The sequence below is a fragment of the Thermobia domestica genome, chromosome 17 (assembly GCF_964235325.1).
Source record: "Thermobia domestica chromosome 17, izTheDome1.hap1.1, whole genome shotgun sequence".
NCBI lineage: Eukaryota > Metazoa > Arthropoda > Insecta > Zygentoma > Lepismatidae > Thermobia > Thermobia domestica.
Window position 1 is genome coordinate 166,450,840 of NC_137470.1, and position 23,059 is coordinate 166,473,898.

Sequence of the window (23,059 nt, forward strand, 5' to 3'; positions counted from 1 at the left end):
AACGACCAATCTCAATCAAATTTTTAACATAGGTGAGGTTTGGGCCTGAGGTGTTTTTTTATCATCTCACTTTGATGGTAGAACTTAGGGAAAGGGGTAGGAGGGATATATATAAAGAGAACTTAATAACTCTTGACCACCGGACCGGGAAGTTTAGACCTGAGATGTTTTTTGTCATATGAATTTGACGTTCTAACTTAAAGGTGGGAGAGGGAAAAGACATTTAAAAATGATCGAAAATGACCGATATTAGTTTCGAATTTATAGTTTTCGGAGTCGTTGGGATGAACAGTGACACTTCTGATGCCGTTTAAACCAAATTCCACCCCGCAACTTGGGGGAGGGGGAACATATAAAACTGACCGAAATGACCAATATCAGTGTCCAGACCCGGACTGGCTACGTCGAAGGCCTCTGGCGTTGACAGCTACCCCCCCCCCCTAACTTTTTGTAACGTCATTTTACATTTAAATTTTAGATTACTGTTAGGAAGATGGAAACGAGCTAGTAACTTTCTGTAATGTTCCCTTTCCGTATTACCACTAAAACCAGACTCATAACCGACGTTTAAAATGTCATATTTATAAGTATAGTTTTCGTACACACCGAAGAAATCATACATACGTAAAATACAAATGTGATATTATTCTATTCAGCCTATTAATGGATTATAAGTACATAGCACAGGCTATATTTCCATAACTTCAAGTTTCAAAAAGGTAAGATATACATCTTCTAGGAACACAAAACTGATCAAGAATCAATACAGTATTAGAACATTAATAGTTTTCACGTTAACAGTACTTATTTTAATAACTTCAATTTCAGTTCGTCGCTGGATTTGGCTATTTCATCAGATATTTGTCAATATTTAAAAACAAGTCTCTTTCAACTGCAATAAGCATTAGAGAAGAGAGCATCTCGTTGGTTATAGAGGACCTTAAGCGGTTCTTTACAATTTTTCGTTTGGAGAAAACCCTCTCGCGTACTGGGCAAAGTCATTATATATTTTAATGTTGAATACAACTTTGGAAAGAGACCTGACTGGGAAAAAAGCTCATACACAATTTTGAATGCACACGATAAATATTTTGAGCACTTTTTCTTCTCTTGGTTGTGGTATTCATATAGAAGTTCATCACATTGTACGGCATTATCATCTTCACTGTTTTCATCATCTTCCTTTGCATTTGAGGGGTTTTCAGCTTGTACAAATGTGGAGTAATATATGGCAAACTGATTCACTTCCTGTATAACTTTTGATCTACTGCATTTCGTGAGTAGATTGTGCAAGTCTTGGATTTCGTGGAAGACTTTCTGAAAAAACATTTTCAGGGATTTCTTAGTTCTCATCATATCTTTTTGGGTCTAACCAAGAGCAGTCAATCAAAATATCCTTTTTGGGACTGATCTGTCAGAAATGCTGTTTATAGCCGAATTTAAAATATTGAAATATATTGTTTTCGATTTCAGAATCGGAGGAATCCGCCTACTATCATCTTCAGAGAGTTCCCCACTCAGTTTTTTCCTTTGTAGGATTCTTTTTTCTCGAAGAGAAGTTTGTTTCCATTTTGACGTCGTTTACACAAATGAACTTCGAATTAACGTAATGTACACTCATGTCCAAAATTATTGTCGCATGTCTATAAATATATTGTTGTAGGAATATAATTTTATAACGAATTCGCCCGTATTTCTTATAATGTTAGTATGTGTATAATTTCCAAAGACATGTATGTGGCGAATTTCATGTCAAAAGAGCAATAAATAAGAACAATAAAGCGAAAATAAAACTTTGTTGTCCATTTAATAACATTTTGTATTACTCATTCTAATTTTCCTATATATAATAATTTTCCTATGAAATTTACTACAAATATACATTTTCCAATTATACGCATAGTATTAGTATTAAAAGTACCCTGCAAATTAATTATCAAATTATATTCTTACAAAACGACATTTATAGATATGTGACAACAATTTTGGACATGAGTGTACCTACTTTCCCAATTTCTTTAGCAAGTTTTCAGTTGTCATCTGTTCTTTTTTGCTTACATGATTCAACAACGTATTTACCAAATGTCATGCTTTTGAGTAATTTAATGTTTTGCTTTGCAGAAACACTGACACAACTTATTTCACAAAAAAAAAAAATGCTACAAACAAATTTTCAATTTTGTTCCATTGCCAAATCTAATTTCGCGCTGTAAATTAGTTTTGCAATCAAAATTTACATTTATCAGTTCTAATAAAACTGAAAAGTTTGCAAGCTAACTTGACTGAAATTAGTCTTCTTGTAAATCAAAATCAACAATGGCTTGAAGGGCCTTATGTTTGCTCCACCATCGTGTAGCACTATCTTCTGTAATCTGTACAGTTTTTCTGACCCTGCGTAAAGCGTTTTTTGTGTCTTTTTCCCCATACAGATATCTTCTTGTATGAATAGTTAAAAAAAAAAGTTGCAAATTCCTCTACAAGGTCAAACACATTTTCTGCTTCAGGACAATATTGATAGTTGAGTCAGCCACTACTAAATTTAAAACATGGCTCATACAATGAGTGTAAATTATATTAGGATTGTTAGTTTTCAGATAGTCCTGAAGACCCTTGTAGAATATTCTTTTTCACTAGACACTTAAAATTTTAAGTATCTAAAATCTTAAGAACTTTTTTTTTTTTTTAATACCACTTTATTTCTATGTTCAGCATTCGGCGTTATTAGTTTTTTCCCCACTTTTCAGCACTGGGGCCCCCGAGTTCGGGGGCCCCTGGCGATTGCCAGGTAGCCAGCCTGGCCAGTCTGGGCCTGACAGTGTCGAATTCATAGTTATCGGGGTCACTGAGATGAACAATGACACTTCCGATGCCGTGCCCCACAACATGGAGAAGGTATATAAAAATTATCGAAAATGACCGATATCAAAGAGCGCTTTAGTAATAGTAAAAAGTGACTGACTAACGAAACATATTCCTATTTTTTCTTAATTTAACCCAGCAAAGCGGATAATTGATGCTAGTTCTTGATATCTGAGCATTTGAGATTAAGAAATAAACACTTATACATTCTTCTGAAAGATGACACAAGACGATTTAAGTAATTCATTAACTTCCAGTGTTAGCGCAAGTCCAAGGTTCCGAAAGCTACATTGCAGGTTCCGAACAATACAACTGACAGGTAAAAAGAGCATAGGTGAGTACACATTGTGTGATTGTTTCTTACCCTTGATCCATTTATTTCATGTTGTTCCTCTAGGAAATTGAAGCAAAAATTATCATTGACTCTTTCACTATAACTAGTTGTTTCCACCAAACCTTCGATCCGTCTGGAAATTGCGTGCATGTCAACGCGACATCTCTTGGCGTCAGGTAGAAGGCAACACAGCTAGAGACAACTAATAACCTGACTGTGAACTATTGGGAATTGGCGTGTCGGACAGCCGGAAGTGTGTTGCTTTTATAATAAGAATTTTATAGGTAAACGCAAAACAACCATTGTTAGTTTTGTATGTAACACTTTCTTTGAAAGCTCGCGAATACGAAGGATGTAAATACGTTATGTTTAACCCATCTATTAGGAAAATAAAGAATACTTAACACGAATGACTGAAAAATATTTCCTTACATTGGAACTGAAGTACAGAGAGGACCATGGTGGCAAAGTGTTCACCTCTGGTGCTTGGGGAGCCTGGTTCGGTCCCAGCCTGCGCCAAGTGAACTTCGTGGTGAACAAATACTGTGTGCGTGAGTTTTCTTGGGGTCCTCCTGTTTCATATACGTCATCATCACAGTCTTCCTTAGGCTCTGTGAATAATCGTGAGATGTTAGACGAAAAAAACAAAAGAAAAAAGTATAGAGTATGGCATCAACATTTTACAGTTATTGCATAATGCACAATTTTTACTCGATCTTATTAATTCATAATAATAAGTATCCATCTTTATTACATTAAATGTTTACTTCAAGTATAAATGAAATGAAATCTCTGGGTTTAACGTCCCACGATTATGCCTGTTAGGCTAAGGGAGACGATGATTAAGGCAACTGAATGATGATGGAACAAGTTGTGGAATGAGGAAGTCGGAGGGAACGGAAGTACTCCGAGAAAACTCACGAACAAGATGTTGTCTACCACAAAGTTACTTGGCAGGGAATCAAACCAGGGACCCCACGCACAAGAGCGTTCTACCACTGAGCCACCGTGTCCCTTTATTTAAAATCACGTGCATTGCATTGCTCTAAAAACTCCAGCGATATGTTACTTCGTTGTGAATTGCGAATTTAAATGGCTAATTACGCTAAATCTTTCCTGTATCATGGCCAAAATACATTGCCTCTCGCTTGTTTATTTAAGTACTTTTCCGTTACTTATCTATAATAAACCCGCCAAAAATATTTTTCAACAGTACATCTCAAATGCCTCCAATTTCTTGTTTCTGTTAAAATATCCAGTTATTTCATACTAATATGAAGCTGAACTCCATACAAAGCTTTATAAACGTTTTTTTTTTTCTTACGGTTATCTTAAAGCTTTAAGATATTCGCAGTTCATCCTATGTTTATAATACAGAAACGTGTCAGTCTGTAGTTACGTTGATTTCTAACAGTATACAGTTGAGCTAATAGGTATTGCTACCTGATGCTAATAGTTGGCGCTAGTGTGCAGGTGATTTGCCAATTTAAAACTATTGTGGCGATTTAATTGCAATTTAAGCTTTATTGTTTCAATTTAATAATTTTAAAATGAATAGTGATGGTGCTAAATATAAACGTGCCTGGATGGCTATTATTAGGACAAATAAAGCTTTTAATGAAGCACGATTTTAACCTAAAATGTATAAAGAAACGAAGACAGACGCAACAACTAGTACAAAAATATAGGGTGTTACAGAAATGTGTCACAATATTTTAGGAACGGATTCTTCACATCAAAATAAGAAAAAAAGGTCGTATGGACCTGTGCTCAAATGTGGGTAGTTTCGGAGTTAGTGCGCCCAATTCTTAGATGCACTACTATGAGACTTGTCGTAGTCGGTTCAAGACATCACTCAGGAACTGGTATCTGAACTTTCCAAATATCCATGTTTAAGAATGCTCCAGTACTTGCACACTAATTTTTTAGAGAGGTAGGTGGAAAGTGATCAAGTACTCCCAAACAGCCTCTCTAAAAGTGATTGTGCAAGTACCGGGGGTTCTGAAAGATGAATATTTGGATAGTTCACATACTAGTTCCTCAGTAATGTCTTGACCCGAGTAAGATCGGTTCTCTGGTAGTGGAACTATGGACCTTCTAGAGTTCATTTTTTCACGTTTTCGATACCGTATAGCTCCGAAACTATCCACGTTTGAGCACAGGTTCATACGAGACTTCTTTTTCTTATTTTGACGCGCGGAATCTGTTCCTGAAATATGACACATTTTTGTAACACCCTATATAAAATATTGTTTATTATTAGGATAAGTCAAAAGTTAGAGCTTTTAATGAAGCACGATTTAAAAATATAACGTACTGAGAGCCGTAAGTTTGGGCACAACAACTAGCAATGACAAGTAATGAATTACTATGCTCTCATACAGCATAGTTCTAGAAGGAGTTTGTACTTTTAAATATAAAATATTTGAAAATAATTTCTGACACCACGAATTACACCATGACTGGTCATGGAATGATTGAGTTGAATTTTTCTATTTCTATAAACTCTGCGGAATAGTTATTAAGTATTCTGCCTTTGGGTACATCCTGGGGTTAATGACAGATTTTTTTTTCTTTCCTTCTTAACTTTCAGTTTGGGCCTGGAAATGTTTCTTCCATGTTTCTCTATTTTCAACTCCCTCTTTTAACTCCTAATATTTTCTTCTATTTTTCAAAATGTCGATCACTTGTGTTCTTTTTCTTTCTATTCCTCGATTTCCTTCCACCTTTCCTTCTATGGTGGTATGAAGATGATAATTTCTTCCCAAGAAGTGTCATCTTCTCTCCTATCCATTTTAAAACAACTTCGTTTGTTACTCTTTGTTCCATTGTATATTCTTCATTTTCCTGCAACACAACGTTTCGAAGCGCTCTAAATATTTATTCTCTAAATTCCGTAATGCCAAAGTCTCTGAATTATTAAGTCTAATGCTCCACATATAGCACTTGACCAACTTCTACCTCTTAGTATAAGTGTGTTTTTGTTTTTGCTAGTTACGAGCGAAATACTTACTGATGTCTTCAGGCCCACATTACATAAACCCAACCATTATTCTGAAAATATATAAGTAATTGCATTAACTACGAAACACTTTTAGTTTTTGAAATTTATTTATTTAAGTATATAATCCATACATCAAATGAAGTATGCTACATTTTTCTGTAGTGGACAATTTATATAAGATCTCAACTCTTACAAACAATGTAATAAAAGATTATAATGTAGAAAAAAAAAATGAGAACGATCTGCAGTAACAAATACGATATTACACTGGTTAATAACGGTATATTTCATTTTCTCTTTCTCAAACTGTTATCACTTTTCTGAATAATATATAGAAAATAATGCGTACACATTAAATATAAAGATTCATATCTAGTAGTGTTTTTGTTTTTAATAAATTTACTTTCTTTTGTACAACATTAGTGATTAAATATGATTCTATATTCCTTAAGAACCAATTAGAAATTTAGAACAGAAAAGATAAACTACATTTCTACCTGAGAGTTATGGACTGTTTTTTTTTTCTTCCTTTTTTCCTTTAATTCATAATCTAGAATAACTTTCTTTTCCATATCAGGATTATCAGCAATGGCAGTTTTCTTATTTATTTATTTATTTGTATTTCCTTATATAATTTATTCATTAAATTACACATTTTTTTTCTTTTGCACTAAGAAAATACATATTTGTATTCACAAAACAACTGTATTGATACATGCTTATTGAGAAATTTTTAGTTTTCTCTTTTAAAAAACCGTAGTTATATATATCTATATATTTTTAAATCCTATAAATGGTAACCTTATTAATTTTGATCAGTAATTGCTATTCTTTACAATTTTTACATGAAAAAACGTACAGCATGATTTAAAGTAACTACTAATACGTAGTTTGCTTACTTAGGGATAGAAATAAGTATTTTCAACATGTCCAATTGCTTTTTTTTTTTTTTTTTTTTTTTTTTTTTTTTTTTTTTAACAACAACCGATTCAGTTATGTTCCGTACTATCATTTTTCTGTAGTGAAGCAGTTTTTATAGTCAATATATTTAAAAAAATCTATACGCACTCCTCATATGCGAGTGTCAAATCACTTGGTTTCTATGTGCAGATATACAGTGTGTTTCAAAATAATATCGACAAGGTTTTGGAAGGTGATTCCTGACACTAAGATAAGACGAAAAGTATAGACCAATCTGGGTGCACAAACGCTTCCTTTCGGAGTTATAGGCTGCCGAAAACATGAACTTTAAAGGTCCATAGCTGCAATACTATGGGACCTACCGTAGTCAGGTCAAGACTATTTAGGAACTAGTATGTGCCCTATCCAAATATTAGTTCCTAAGTGAAGTCTTGACCCAACTACAGTAGGTTCGATAGTTATGGACCTTTTAAAGTTCATTTTTTCGTGTTTTCGGCAGCCTATAACTCCGAGAGGAAGCATTTGTGTACCCAGATTGGGCTTTACTTTTCGTCTTATCTTGGTGTCAGGAATCACCTCCCAAACGTTGTCGGTGTTGTTTTGAAACACCCTGTATAAAGACTACAGAAGAATAGAGGGAATGTGGCCAATTTATGAAATTAAAGATATACTGATTACAAGTTCTGAATTACGAAATCCTAAATAACGAAATCCTTGATTCAGTAAAATAAGCACAGATGCGATTTTGCTATTTGCAGACAATCGTTAAATACTAACATTCGTTTTTCCACTATTTTGTGAGATTTCATGAGCACGAGCTTTGTTTTCACATACCCAGGTTATATTACAACTTGTATAGTCATTTAAGAAACAAAATCTCTTACAAATACATATCAGGCACCGTAAGCATATTTAGATAGCAATAGTAATTATGAAAATAACACGAGGGGTATCTGAGTCGAAAAGCACGGCCCAATTTACAAAGAAAAGGTTCAGTAACTCAAATTGCATTAATTGGATCATGTGTGTATGCTGTTGAATGGAGGTAAAATGAAAGACAGGATGATAAACAATGATCAAAGGAAACTGTAACAATTATTGGAAGACAACTTTCGTTAAGTTTATGAAGAATACTAATTATCATTGAGAAACAACCTAAATATTCAATTAATTTGCCAATTTATTCAGTCTATCTTTGTTTCAAATGTGTCAATGGAATCCAATGTTGTAATAAGTTTTTTTTTCTCAAACTAGAAGAAAAATTTATTCTATTCATCTCAAATATTACTTCAGAAAAAATAAAAACAATTTATTACATAAGAAAATTGACTCCCTGAACAAAAACTTCAATCATGAAAGGAAATATGCATCATGTGATTTGACATCACGTAAAAAATAAGCAGAATTATATTTTTTCCGTACATTCCCGAATGAGTGGTACTGTACAATTGCAATAATTCTTGGCGTTTAATTCCTTTCCAATTAAAAACGTCAATTAAAGCTTATAAATTTGATTTTTACAGAAAATTTCGTAGTAGTAAAAACGTACCAAAAGTAATTTCGCAATGATACAAGAACAAAAAAGATAGACTAGGGATCCTTTCATTCGTGTAAATTATTCTGACTCAAATACTGGTAAAAATACAAATTGCAATGATTTTTTTTTTTCTCTTCTGGGCAGTCTGGGTGCTCTTACCTTCTTTTTGGAGTTGAAAAAGAAGTTCTATTTTAAACTGTACTGGTGGGTACGGTTTTCCAATAGACCAAGTATCTCATTAATTGTTCAGACTTAAATGCAAGTATTAATACAAAGAATACATAGGTAAATTTATGTTGGTAACGGGTTAACGCTCCCATAAAATTATATGAAGAGGGCAATGTTCAAACTTTGTGAAGGGATTCAATATTTGATTTAAACCATTAACTATTAGATTAATTTGATCTAAAACACGTTTAGTTCAGTCTGCAGAGCAAAAGATTATTTCTAATCTATCATTCTATCTCTAATCAGCCATACGTAATGAGTTACTTTTTTCCTAAATACTTTGCTGTACGCTTTGTCATCTGTGGTAGTATTTTTATCCATTTGGATGACAATTCTATTATATATAGAACCGGTGCAAATATACTAATATATTCGCCTACGATATTTTATTTACAAGCATGCAAAAATTGAGATATTTCAGTCGAAAAAAAAAAAACTAATATTTTGAAACTACTGTTACGAGAAAAAATATATATAAGGGTATGAAGAAACCTGAGCAGTATTTTGGCTTACATCATACGGCTGGAAATGACAATATAAAGTAAGGATGGCTACATCCGGAGATTCTTTATCGGATAACGGATATCCAGATAACGGGTCATATTGGATATAATCCATTGTCTGAATAGTGTCCGTATAGTCGATATCCGGAAATTCTGGCCATCAGCGATATAGACACAAACAGAAAAATAATTATAATAAATATACTCTTACATACAACGAACTATATACATAATTGCCGCAATAAGTCAGCAGAAGCTGAAACTACAATTGCGGGGAAAATTAAGATTAAACGAACTAGTAGAACATATTTCTTAAAAATTCCATTATTATCATTATTAAGCTGTATTCTGTAGCGTTCTTCTGTACTCGCCACTATTTGGAATTCATGATGCACTCTGGGTTTCAATTTCAGGTATCGAGTGTTGTTTAGTTACCAAAAGAATCCTGAAATTAATGACATGAAATAAATATACTGCTGATAATTCCTCGTAAATACAGGAAAATTATATTTCTTGCAATAAGTAAGGAAGCAAGTGGATCATTGTCAATGCATATTTTTAGTATTGTATAGACCATTCCTTTCCTTCTACGTGATAGAAATCTGCATTTAAATTATCCTTTTTTTTTAAAAAAAAAAAATCAAAATAAGAAAAAAAAAGTTTACACGGATCTGTGGTCAGAAGTGCAGAGTTTCGTAGTTTATAGGGTGCCATAAACGTGAAAAAATTAACTTAAACTGGGAAATTACGCACTTTCGACCACAGGTCCATATGAACTTTTTTTTTTTTTTTGTAAGGAATATGTTCCCCAAATATTATGAGACCCTGTATAAGGGATTTGTGATAGGACACTTAACAATATTCAATAAATCGTTATTGGGATAAATTATTAATAGAATGATCGAAGAAGTGTTATTTATTTAAACAACTAGTATTTTATTTGAAATAATTCTTAAGCTGATTATATTTTGAAGCTTAGAAGAATAAAAAAAAAAAACAAAACAAAAAATACCGAGTACTTATGTATCTAGACATTCCATATATTATAAGGAAAATGCAGAACTTTGCAAAAGCTGGTGTAAATTTAAAAGCACCGAATACCTGGAGTACTAATGTAGTGTCATTAATATATATGTTTTTTTTTTTTTTTCAGGACCCGATGTGAAGTATAAGATTCTTTTCATAAATGTTAATATTTCCTGACGTCCTTATTAGTTATCCGAAAAAGTTCAATTTCATATCAGTTGAAGCAAAAATGTGCCATTCTTCCTTATCTTTCATTGTATTTCAAGGCAATAAATCTGTTAAAGTTGTAAGTAATTTGTCATTTGTATATTTGCAAAGTAAGTCATCTCAGTCGACATTATTGCTGATTTTAAAATTTATTGGGCCTTATACGTATGGAATCAAGTATTGTAGTCAACGGTTTTACAGAAGGTTGTTCGGTTATATCGGCCCGAACTATGAACTATTATATTAACACAGCACAAATAGAGATTTAATTGTAAATTACAACGAATGTGTATTCTTACGTAAAATAGATGATACATATGTGCGAAAGTCCAAGTAAAACACCATATGCTACTTCGTTACTTTTTATAGTGTAAAATAAACTGCATGAGTACCGCCATTGACAGGAGAGAGAAAAGAAAGTGAATTAATTACTTAACTGGAGTAGAGAATTAACGATATGCATATATAATAATAAAACTCTAACAAACCGTAAACAAAATAGTTTACAGGGCACCTCCGGTGAGTATGTACAGAAGCAGTAGGTTCTGTTGGTCTCGATGTCGCAAAGGGAGGTGTGTTCAAACAGGAGTTGAAAAACCGAACTACAGGCCCGACAGTGTTGTTGTCACTTCTCGGGTCACTATGCGCTACTGAAGAAGCTTCCGGCGGAGACCTTTTGGGTCTGTCCTCATCTTCTGTCTGTTGCGTAATTCTATGCCACCGCACATTACCCAAGAAACTACAGAGATCCAGCAGGATCGTGACGAGAACCGGTCCAGAAGCATAGAGTGTTTACTTGTGGGGGCGCGTTTCTCCGGTGACCGATGAGCCCCTCGGGCATTGTGAGTGTGGAAACAACGGGAAGACACGCTAGTTTCCGAATATGCAAACCCTGGTATCGCATTTAAAGTTGTTTCAGTGCCAGGGCTCAAAACAGCAAGACACTGCTGATCGCTCTCTACTATTTTGACCCATGCGTCAGCTGAGCTTGCTTTGTGTGTGATTGTGTCAGGGAGGAAACTGAACTGTGCCTCCCCCATAACACACTCCTAACTACGGGCCTGCTGGATATCACAACTATACCCAAGAACGGGTTCCAACTGGAACCAAACCAAGTTCAGCTGATGTATGGGTCGAAATTGCCGAGAGCAATCAGCAGTGTCTCGCAGTTTTGAGCTCTGGCATTGGAACTTCAAATGTAACGCCGGGATTTGCATATTCGGAAACTAGCGTGTCTTCCCGTTGTTCCCACACCCACAATGCCCGAGGGGCTCATCAGTTACCGGAGAAACGCGCCCCCACAAGTAAACACTCTATGCTTTTGGGCCGGTTCTAAATACGATCCTGCAGGATCTCTGTGGGTTCATGAGTAGTGTGCGGCGACATAGAATTACGCAACAGACAGAAGATGAGGACAGACCCAAAAATCTCCACCGGAAGCTTCTCCAGTGGCGTACGGTAACCTGAGAAGTGACTACAACACTGTCGATTTCATCAGTCGGTTTTTGACTCCTGTTCGAAACCAACGTATTCGTAACTTACAGAGCCTACTACTTCTGTACATACCCATATCGAACCTGGAACTTACCGGTCAAGAAAGAAGGGAGTCAACAATACATTATATTTTTGGCAAATAACTTATTAGTTTGGTTCGGTGCCACTGGAATCGAAGTCATCTTGCTCTTTGTAAACTTTATCAGACAACAATACTTACGGTTCGGAAAGAATGTGTACTTTGAACTACCACAACTGAAATATCGTGCACATAGATGTACCTCCATATTATTTTCTGAAATTGTATTTAACAATTATGAATTTTTGTGTAAATACACCGTGCGGCAGTGAATCGGGTGATTTTAGAAACCTTTATACGAGGAAATGATAAACTATATTTGCGTATAACAAGTTAGAGCACAAACTATACATGACAGCATTTAGTTATTTGTCAGTAAGTCACCAAACAGAAAACAGTGTGGCGCAAAATAAAGAAAATAATGTTCCACCAAAAACGCAACCGTTGAAAAATTACATCTTGCAGATAACCGCCAATCCGCTGTACACATTCAGTGACACACTTGCTAAGCAGCATACTTGGAGGAACTCTTTGAACTTCATAAATGCGACGTTTCAGTTCTGGAATTGACATACAGACACAAGGAAACTCGATCTTTGAAGAAAAAAAAAATCTCTGTGAGAATATTGTTTTTTTTATTATTATCTTGTGCAATACTTTTTTCTGTTCGGTGATTTGAATTCACAGATAAATGAATAAATGCTTTCATTTCTAGTTTGTATTCGAACTTGTTACATCAAAATATATTTCATCGTTTCCTCGTAATAACTAACTCACTCATTCTATGGCTTATGGAACCCGGAGATTTAACGCCGCGTTCACAAAAGCTCTGCACTAACTTCTATCCTTAGCTTCTATCTATCCACTTCTTTTAGCCAACTGGATCCGGTTTCTACTTTGTATTCCTATTTCTGCGAGATCAATCTTAATATTGTCCTCCCATCTGTACCTAGGTCTTCCTGATAGTCGTTTTCCGAGGCTACATGACCTGTTCACCTAAGCTTCCTAGATTTGATAACCCTAACAATATTTGGTAAACCGTTTAAATTATGTAGTTCCTCGTTATGGAGTTTGTCATTCACCATTTCCGTTTCCCTTGGGTCTGAATATTCGTCTTAGGATCTCGAAGTTTTCTCTATCCTCAAACAGTCTGCGTTCTTCCCTCAGCGTAAGCGACCATGTTTCGCAACCATACAAGGCAACAGGCATAATTATAATTTTATAAATTTTAAGCTTCAAATTCTTAGACAGAATTTGCGACGACAAAAGGTTTTGAACTGAATAATAACACGAATTCCCTGCTTTTAATCGACATCTAATTTCTTTGTGAATTTCCTCGTAATAACGTTCTTAAAATCCCCCGAATCATTGCCGCACCCAATACTTCTCTATTTCCCACTTTGGTCACATATTTTGTGTAGATCCGGAATTAGTATTGTACCTCCCTCACTCGTGATAATTACTGTAGATGCATGATTAAGATTCTAGATTTTGTAACATGTATCCAAATTTAATTGAAATCTTACGCAAGTATCGTAAGAAAAATGTTAGAACTGATACCATAGCTTTACCTGCTTAACACTAATATATTAACGTAAGTCTAATTACTATAAATAAATTCACATAACATGCAGGAATAAAAGTTGTTCTTATATTGCAATTATATACACTAAACACTAATCAAGAATATATGTATGGTCATATAGTTACATTGATAAAAGGAAAGGCTGCAAACATAAGAGAGTCATATTAAAACTTACACTAAACTGAAAAAATAAGTAAAACTAGCAAGATAAAACTGACATGTAATTAATGATAATATATATTGTTATTATTGTCTAATAAAAGAACGAAACTTACTTGTTGGTACTTAGAGCTTCACTGACAACGGTTCCTCGTGATCCGATGCCTTGGAAAGAGAGCAGACCATGTCCTGCTGTTTCCCATCAGAGGGGACAATTTCTTTATTCCCTGTTGGGGAAAGTGGAGAGCTCGGAGACAATGAAGAATCCAAAGAAATTGACGTCACAGAGCTGTTAGATCTTTCTACTTGCCAGTGAGACTGGCTACTGTCACCATCCTCACAGCTTAGTGAAATATCTGCTATGATCCCACTCTCTGAAACAAATCAAAAATATCCCATTAGTCGAAACCAACATAAACATCATATTTATGGCAGTTAATTCACTCTATATGATGCGATAAAGGAAGAATGAAGGAAGCAGGGCCCACACCAGACTGTGGTGACGGAGAGTAAGTAATTAATTCACTCTATAGCTTAAGAGACCCAAATACTCAATGCCACACATACAAAATCCTATCTTGCACTAATACAGTGAAGATTGATATTATCCTCCCATCATCTCGGCCTATTCAAAGATTATTTTCATAAAGATTTTCCAATTAACATTCCATGCACTCCACGCATGTTTCTCATATAAGTGAGTCGTCCAGTTCCAAAGCGGCTCTTGTTCATTCACAGAAAATCCCAGAAAACCGAGAAAAACTGTAGGATCGATGCGTTTTGTAGAACAGGAAATATTTGAGGATGTTCAGGTTTCTTACATGAACACACTAAAGTTTTCTGGAATTTCCTGTAAATAGACAAGAGCCAGTTTGGAACTAGATGACTCAAGTCATGTGTACTATCCATTTTTAAATATTTCAATCAAATTGCTTCGGCAACGAGTACACTTTGAAGAAATGAAATAAAATTTTTTAAGTTCTACGTCCCACTATGATGTTGGCGAGGCTAAAGGAGACGGTGATGATGAGAAATGAATGAAATGGTGGAATGAGAGCGTGGAAGCAAACTAGAGTACCCCGACAAAACCCATGCATACGATGTTGTCCACCACAAACTTACTTGCCCGGGGATCGAACCAGTGCCTTCCCGCACCAGAGATAAGCGCTCTACCACTGAGCCATCGTTCCCCCTTCTTGAAAAGAATAGAGATGCTTTCTTTGATGGCCTATTCGCTACCGCGTGCACCTTTGATGCACTTGGTCCTGGGTTCGATTCCAGTTGAGAAAGCACTCAAAAACTCGGAAGCATTACAGGATTCCTTTTGATCTGAAGAGATCTATTTTCCTGACCTTTGGCAGGAAATTCCCTGACTTTTATGACAGGTGTCGGATGACGTTGACATATAAAGAATAAATAACGGTGAATATTTATGTATGAGAACATTTATTCTATACAGACAAATAGTAATCACTTGTTCATGCCTACATTCCATTTACCTTACGTAAATAGGTATTAATGGTTGGCTAAGCTGAAATCTGTGTACAATTAATGTTAGAGAAAATATATTTTATAAAATTTCCCTGATTTCCATCTTTTTCCCTGAGCTTCCCTAACTTCCACCATTTTCCCTGACTTATCTGACCAGTAAGAACCTTGTATATTCTATTATTTATATATATTAATAACTCAAGGCTATGAAGAATATTTTATAATAATAAATCTATATAAACTATCAGAATTTGTATAATCTATAGTTTGGGATTCTCAATTAAATGAGTGAATTGGAAAAAAGCTTCCAAGAACTTCAACTTTCCGACGTTGAGTGGAAAAAAGAACACATTCCAGGAATATGTTCCATTTTACACTTGTACGTTTCTACAGGGCTTAATACAGAGGACCTAAAATTAAGGAATATTTTTCCGGCTCCTCTCAATGGCTCTAGATACCTATAATGAACAAAATAGTTCTCAGTTTAGCACGTCTATTTCGCGGAATGTATATCGTCTTCAACTCGCTCTTTCAATTACAATGTATGATGCGCAATTCACTCTGAATTCAAACCTATTTGGATTGAGGGTCAGCCCAAGAGGACACAAGAGCAGACCTGGAGTACTAGATATGGTCCACGGACCACAGTTTTAGAAACGCTGTTTTAGATGGCTTAAGTTCTCAATAATAGTAGCTTACAAACTGATTTAATGCCTCTGCATATAGGAGTCATTTATATTAGTACTGTTAACTTTCCCATAACGATGTTCAAATTAGGGATGGGCAAAACCGGTTTCTAGAAAAACAGAAATCCGAAAAACCGACATTTCGGTTTTCTCCAAAACCGGTCAGGTTTTCACTGAACATAAAACTATTTCTGTGGAAACGGAGTCCGTATCCGAACAAAAACGAAGCATTATTCTGGTCAGAAATAGAGCCAGTTTTGGAAAAACAAACCGGTTTTGGAGATAGCCGGAGCCGTTTTTGAAGAAAACCGAACAGTTTTTGAAAAAAAAAAAAAACTGAAATCGAGAAACCGGTTTTTGTGCCCACCACTAGTTCAAATCACTATGCAAATATTGGGGGAAACTCTTCAAAGAACTATTCAAATTACTTTAATAATACAATATTTTACTGGAACAGGCACATCTATTCGGAAGTTCACGGATTAAAAAGAATCAACAGTTCGAATATTAGTTTAGAATTAATTTGGGCATTTGCGTTTATATACGAGGCACGTCCGGAAAGTAACCTCCGATTGGTCACTGAGCGTCAAGTAGTAGGTAAGCACAGACGTGCGCGGTAGATCAGTCTACATTCAGCCGTGGTAGAGTGAAGGTTGTCAGGTCACTGGTTCCACTTCTGTAGCGCCTCAGATTGTGGGCTGCAACAGAAAACCCCGCCAAGTGTGAGGTCCGAGCTGTTATACATTTTCTTACAGCAAACAATATTCGGCAGCAGCTGTTCATCGAGAACTTTGGGCCATGTATGGACCAAGTGTGACGAGTGAGAGAGTTGTTCGTTAATGGGTTCGTTCATTTAAAAGTGAACGAACAAACATTCATGACGAAAAGAGGAGGCCATCAGAGGTCACTGATGAACTTGTTCAGAAAATTGATGGAAAGTTCGTGAAAATCGACGCTTCACAATGTCGGAGCTTTCCGATAAATTTCCACAAATTGGATCTCAGTGCTTTGGTGATTATGATGAGCTGAGAGATGCGGTCACAGGCTGGCTCAGGCGAGAGATTTTATGCTGATGGAATTTCTTTGTAAGCTAGTGCAGAAATATAATATATGCTTGAATGTTTATGGTAACTATGTTGAGAAAGATGGCGCAAAGTAGAGGTTTTCAGGTGTATATAATAAATTCTTCTTATTTACTTTGGTGTTTCTTTTTTAACCAATCGGAGGTTACTTTCCGAACGGCCCTCGTAAAATGCAATTATTAACCTTTAAGATATTTATATAGAGTATACAGTACACTTCCGACTATCGGGTCTAATGAGGCGGACAGGCAGGCCGGATAACAAAAAACCCGGTGTTCTATATAATTTTTTAACCCATTTATACCACTGAAACATTTTTCACACCGAAGCCCACTGTTACTCATATTTTCTGACCTCTTAAGAGAGGGCAGTACTTAATGAGCATTCGTTAGGTACTGTAATGTGACTTTTAAAAATTTACTACAGAAAAAGAAGTTTTGTGATAATTTTTATAATGTTTAATTTTATTGCAGGAACTAAATTATGTTTACTGTTCAGTATGAATGGATACAATTTTAAAATAAACAATAACATAAAACGTAAACATAGGGAGCCAGAAGGTCGAGAGTCTACTGTACACCCTTTTGAACTATGTAAATACACTGTAGTACTTTATTTAAGACACTTAAATCCTTAACATGACTACAAAAACATCACTAGAGGGATTTAATTAGTCTCCTATCGGAAGTACAGTCACGTCCAAAATTATTGTCGCATGTCTATAAATATGTTGTTGTAGGAATATAAGTTGATAACGATTTCGTCAGGTATTTCTTATAATGTTTGTGTGTGTATAATGGGCAAAGACATGTATGTGGTAAATTTAATGTCAAAAGAGCAGTAAATGAGAACACTATAACGAAATAAAATATTTTTTTTTGTCCACTTAGCAACGTTTTGTTTTACTCATTCTAATACGCATTTAATTCTTTTCCTATGAAACTTACCCAAATATACATTTTCCGATTATACACATAGTAACATTATTAAAAGTACCCTACAAAATCATTAGCAAATTATATTCCCACAACCAGACAGCTATAGATGTGCTACAATAATTTTGTATGTGACTGTACATGCTTTTAATTTGCATGATCCTAGGGTTACATAAGTTTCTGGTAAGTTTCTACTTGTAGCTGTTATACTTACCCATTGAGCACTGACTTTGCAGAGTGACTGATCGATGGTGGAGCCGTGGGCTTTCTATGGGTTCAAAGGCCAAATTAAGAGTTCCACAACCGCCACTGGCGTACGACGATTGGCTACTGCTGCTGCTCCCACCAGAAGAGGAGCTACTTACTGAGATGATGGAATGAGGCCGTTTGTTACTGCGAAGATGATCTCCAGCTGTCACTGCGATCGAGTTACGGAAACGAGGGGCAGCTGCATAAAACAAGAACAAACGTTAGAATCCACCAAAATATTTCAGGATTGTAACTATTTCTCAGCAAAATATAAGCTGTATAGTATACATAAATAATTACTTCGATTTTATCTAGTATAATTCTTCTCTCGCCTTTTCAGGTGTTCTAAAACTAGCTGGCCATTTATTAAGTGGAAATTAACATCATACATAATTGTTTTAGCTAATTCTATGAGTCTCAATCAGTGTTCGAATTAAAAAGAAGAGGAGGCGGTATTTTTTATTACGATTTCGACTCGACGTTAAATATTGAAATACGGTGAGGGTATCGCGTTTCTATTTACATAATTACTGAAAATCATTGGAGAGCTTCCCTGTGGTTACGGAGGCGGAAATGGAGAGATTTTGATCCCCAGCCAAGAACTTTCTGAAAAAAATATAAAATATCCCCTTACGTTGTATTATAGACAATTGTACACGAAAACGCTCAAAAACTAGGTTTTTATATTAACCATTTTCTGCAAGTAAACTTCGGGATCCTCACTCGACTGAGGGGTATTCCAAATCCTCGGAAGATCTGCCGCCACAGCAGACAGTTCCTAAATTCGCCCAGGCTCAAAACACGACATTTATATGCAATAAGGAAGAAGACACATACATACATACATACATACATACATAAGAAAGAAACAATTCAATATGGGACATCAAAATATAAATTAGATGAACTTCAAAGATTTAAAAAAAAAAAACTTATTTTTTAAAAAATAAAAAAAATGTCAGTGTTGTTAACTTAGAAATTATTTCTATATAAGAAATAAAATCTTTTTACGTCCAAAGCTATTCGTCAATTACTGTGTATAAAAATGGATTTAGTAAAGGTATTTATCATCTACTCTCTAGTGTCGGTATGTTTTGATCATTGAAAAACCAGAGGTGGTATGCCTTCATCACTGAAAAACCAGAGGCGGTATGGTATACCACCGCATACCGTCTCACTTCGACCACTGCTAAGTTATTTCAGATACGAGATAATCCAGAGAAATAGGGTGGAGCTTTTGCTGTCCCCCCATTGCTGCTGCAAAAGGGTTCCGGTTCAATCCCAGATTATACAATCTTGCGGTGGACAAAGCATGCTTATAGATTTTCTCAGGTTTCTCATCTCTTCCACTTCCTTTATTTCAACTACCATTTACATGCATTTCCATCCGTCCGCTTTAGCCTACACAGTATAGCTGCACGACATCTATTTGCCTCAGATTAATCTTAGGTTTTATAATTGTCACTCATATCGATAGGAATTATTTAGCTAATTATCGTGGCACGTGGTTTCGTGTAGCTGCTAAATGCTAATTAATATATTTAAGGTCCATATGCACACTCGAAATTATTATAATTTTCAACAGCATTTCAATCATCTGACATAATGTTTCTTTCTCGAATGATGAGAACCACTTCACTCCGAAGCATTCGAGGTATGATTTTTGGTTTTAACAAGGTGTCGCTAGTACTGCTCTCCTCTGATAAAGCCCTTCCTTTTATTTTCTTCATGTTTTCATTTTTTTTTTTTTTTTTTTTTGTCTTGTTTCTATCCTCCGTCACCAAGACTTCACGGAAGAGTCGAAAGCTCAGAAGTTCAAGTTGTATTCAGCAGTTACATAAACTTGTAAATAAAATGATACTTTTTTTTTAAAATGTTTGTAGTTGGTTATTTTTTTAACAAAGTAAATTTATTAAATAAGACTACAATAAAATAGTTTTGCCTGATTTACAATAGTCAACTTAAAACATGTCCCAACCAATGTATTTGACTGGAATATGATTTGTTATATTTAATTTATTTTTTTCACTACAATATGTCCTGCTCGCCATTGGTCCCAAGCTGTTCCTGAGTCGCATCTAAATGTGGCTGGAGGCTAATAGTGGCCATTTTGAGTTGACTGCTGACTTTATTCAAAGTTTAAAAGTGTGCCCACATATATATTTTTCTTTATTTATTTTAATAAGTTATACCTAGGTAGTGAAAACCAATGGGTCCAAGAGTCAGATATATCGTATAAAGAAAATTATTTTTATAAATACTTGGAACAAAAGAATACCGAAACGATAACAGAAAATGAATTACCAGGAAAGAGTGAATATATAATCACATTTAAAAAGTATACTTTAAGCTCTTTCGCTGAGATACTTCATTAGATAGGGAGAGGAAGCCATACGGAGAAATGAAAAATTAAAGAACAAATAAGAAGCTATGAAACGTCTAGCTGGGTGCCATGTTTGTATACTCAAGAGAAAAATATTCACCTCTACTGAAGTTTCCTAATAATTTCTTCTCCTGATAGAGATGAATTCAAATTATGAAAACTTCCTGTTTTGCTCGTAGTTTTCTGTTTTTCCTTGAAATGATTACAGATTCAATTTTTCTCAGCTTATAGAGAGACTGTATTCTTTTAAACATTTCTCTCAAGGATCCAGTGGTTATTTTTAGTTCTTTAGTTTTCCTCAATCCATTACGTCAACTCCAAATATAAAGACGTTTCTATCCTATTAATTATACCTTCTATAATTATGCTGAATAGTACAGGTGACACTTTTGCGTCACCAAATATTAGCGTTTTCTCTACAGTTGATCAAGATCCTTCACAATATATATAAACATTTAATTACTCATTCGTTGGCGGTTAAACTATGCGAAGTAAAAATTTACAAGTACCTTCCATGCAAATATATAATCGATGAATAATTATTGAATAATGCATACTATAGTCCGCGTCATCCGAATTGACGTGTGGCATCAGCCATAAGGTCGCAGTGCGCTCTTACTAAATCTTCAGGAAGGAATCTAATCATTCATAATTGATTTTGTTCGTATTTGTGTACAATTATGAATGATTCGATTTAAGAGCGCACTTACTGAAAATTTAGTAAGAGCGCACTGCGACCTTATTGGCTGATGCCGCACACCAATTCGGGTGGCGCGGACTATAATACTAATAACAGTAAACAGACTCTGCAACATCAACAAACAAACCCACCACATTTTAGTGTAAAACTAGGTTTCAAAATCGCTTCTCAGTAAAAGGATGGAACAGTTGACCGAGCTATCCATTCGCCTTACAGGGCTTTTATCCAAATTATCAGGATGCCAAATTTTCCATTCTATTAAAGGTCGTCTCCATAATTACAAGGATTGATATATATATTCTTTCAGCAACATGGAATTCTGAACATTACTGCAGATCTTAGGTAATACTATACCTAGATGCAATCCTTGCTGAGTGACGAATCGCTTATTTAAGTTCCTATGAGTCAACGTAAATGCGCTCTCTTAGTAGTAGTTCTGTTACACGTCATATTTAAATTTCGAATGTGTTGAGAACTTTAAACATATTTATAAAAAATTTATATGCGGTTTAAGAAACCTGAGGGTCTAGTGACAGAAACAAAGCCGGGATCCTTTTCTATGTCAAGCCCATCCAAACAGAATTGTTCTTTTATATAATCCTCCTGTCTTCTTCTTGGTCTACCGGAAGTTTTTTTACCTTTCTTTTCTTAAAGGTTTCGTATCTAAAATGCTAAATGTAGGCCTACTCCGCGTGGATTTTTTATATATCAGTGCAGTGATGTTATTCTGTCTATCTTAAGAGATCTTGTTGTAATCGATGCCGAGTGTATATTGTACAGATTCGCGTTATCTTTTCGACTCGCTTCTTTTTGTCCTCTTCAGCACAAAATACAGTGTGTCCATAAAAATATGATCATACTTTAAAGTGGTATTACGGCGCTTTAGATGATCGTATTTAAATGAAATTGATCACATTTGAAAGGAAAAGGTATTTTATATTATAATATACCGCATAGACATTGAATGTGGGCTTCACGAGCGTCCATGCAGACATCAAGACGATATTCCCATTCACACCACACACGCTCCAACATATCTGATGAAATGGACTGGATGGCAGCACTGATACGAACTTGCACTTCTTGCAGGTTCTGAGGCAATGGGAATACAAAGACACAATCCTTTATATAACTCTATAAAAAGAAGTCATAGACCGACATGTCGGCGGCCACTTGTAGAAGAGATTATCATTTCAAGGACGTTCAACCCATCTTCGTCGAAGCCGCTCATTCAGATATTTCCGAACATGAAAATTCTAGTGAGGAGGTGCTCCATCTTGTTTGAAAATAACAGTTATTGCCACCACTTTATTCCAATTGCACCGTGATATTCCAAACCACACCAACTTCGTTTTTGTGGGGCCGCCGTAACTCCTTAAAGCTTATTCTTTAATAATGCAACACAACGAAAGGGAACAAATTTACGTTAGCACATTAAGGTATAACAGTACAGAAATATAGAAGCTTCCCAAGTGACCTCCAGCAGAAACAGCAACTGCCTGCTGAATATCCAACAATGAAACATATCTACTAATCAAAAGGTAAACATGAGTAAATTTACTTTTTCTGTATTTGATCCCGTACATTGTTGACATAC

General features: G+C 35.2%; 1 protein-coding gene and 1 long non-coding RNA gene across 4 annotated transcripts in view; one reads left to right on the forward strand and one right to left on the reverse strand.

Annotated features, from left to right (window-relative positions):
- The window catches only part of LOC145674475 (uncharacterized), a 266,501-nt gene extending 255,639 nt beyond the window's left edge, over nucleotides 1–10,862 (forward strand). For 2 of the 3 annotated variants that reach the window (XR_014128951.1, XR_014128950.1), the window contains one exon: nucleotides 10,540–10,862. This is a non-coding gene — a long non-coding RNA (uncharacterized LOC145674475). The remainder of the gene's footprint in view (nucleotides 1–10,539) is intronic. The other variant, XR_014128949.1, reaches the window with a different exon arrangement.
- LOC145674474 (uncharacterized) overlaps nucleotides 9,662–23,059 on the reverse strand; it is a 45,521-nt gene continuing 32,123 nt past the window's right edge. The window contains exons 10-12 of the mRNA XM_081744587.1: nucleotides 18,345–18,578; nucleotides 14,053–14,310; nucleotides 9,662–9,831 (exon numbers count right to left, since the gene is read on the reverse strand). Coding sequence (XP_081600713.1) covers nucleotides 14,063–14,310; nucleotides 18,345–18,578 — 482 coding nt within the window. The 3' untranslated portion in view covers nucleotides 9,662–9,831; nucleotides 14,053–14,062. The remainder of the gene's footprint in view (nucleotides 9,832–14,052; nucleotides 14,311–18,344; nucleotides 18,579–23,059) is intronic.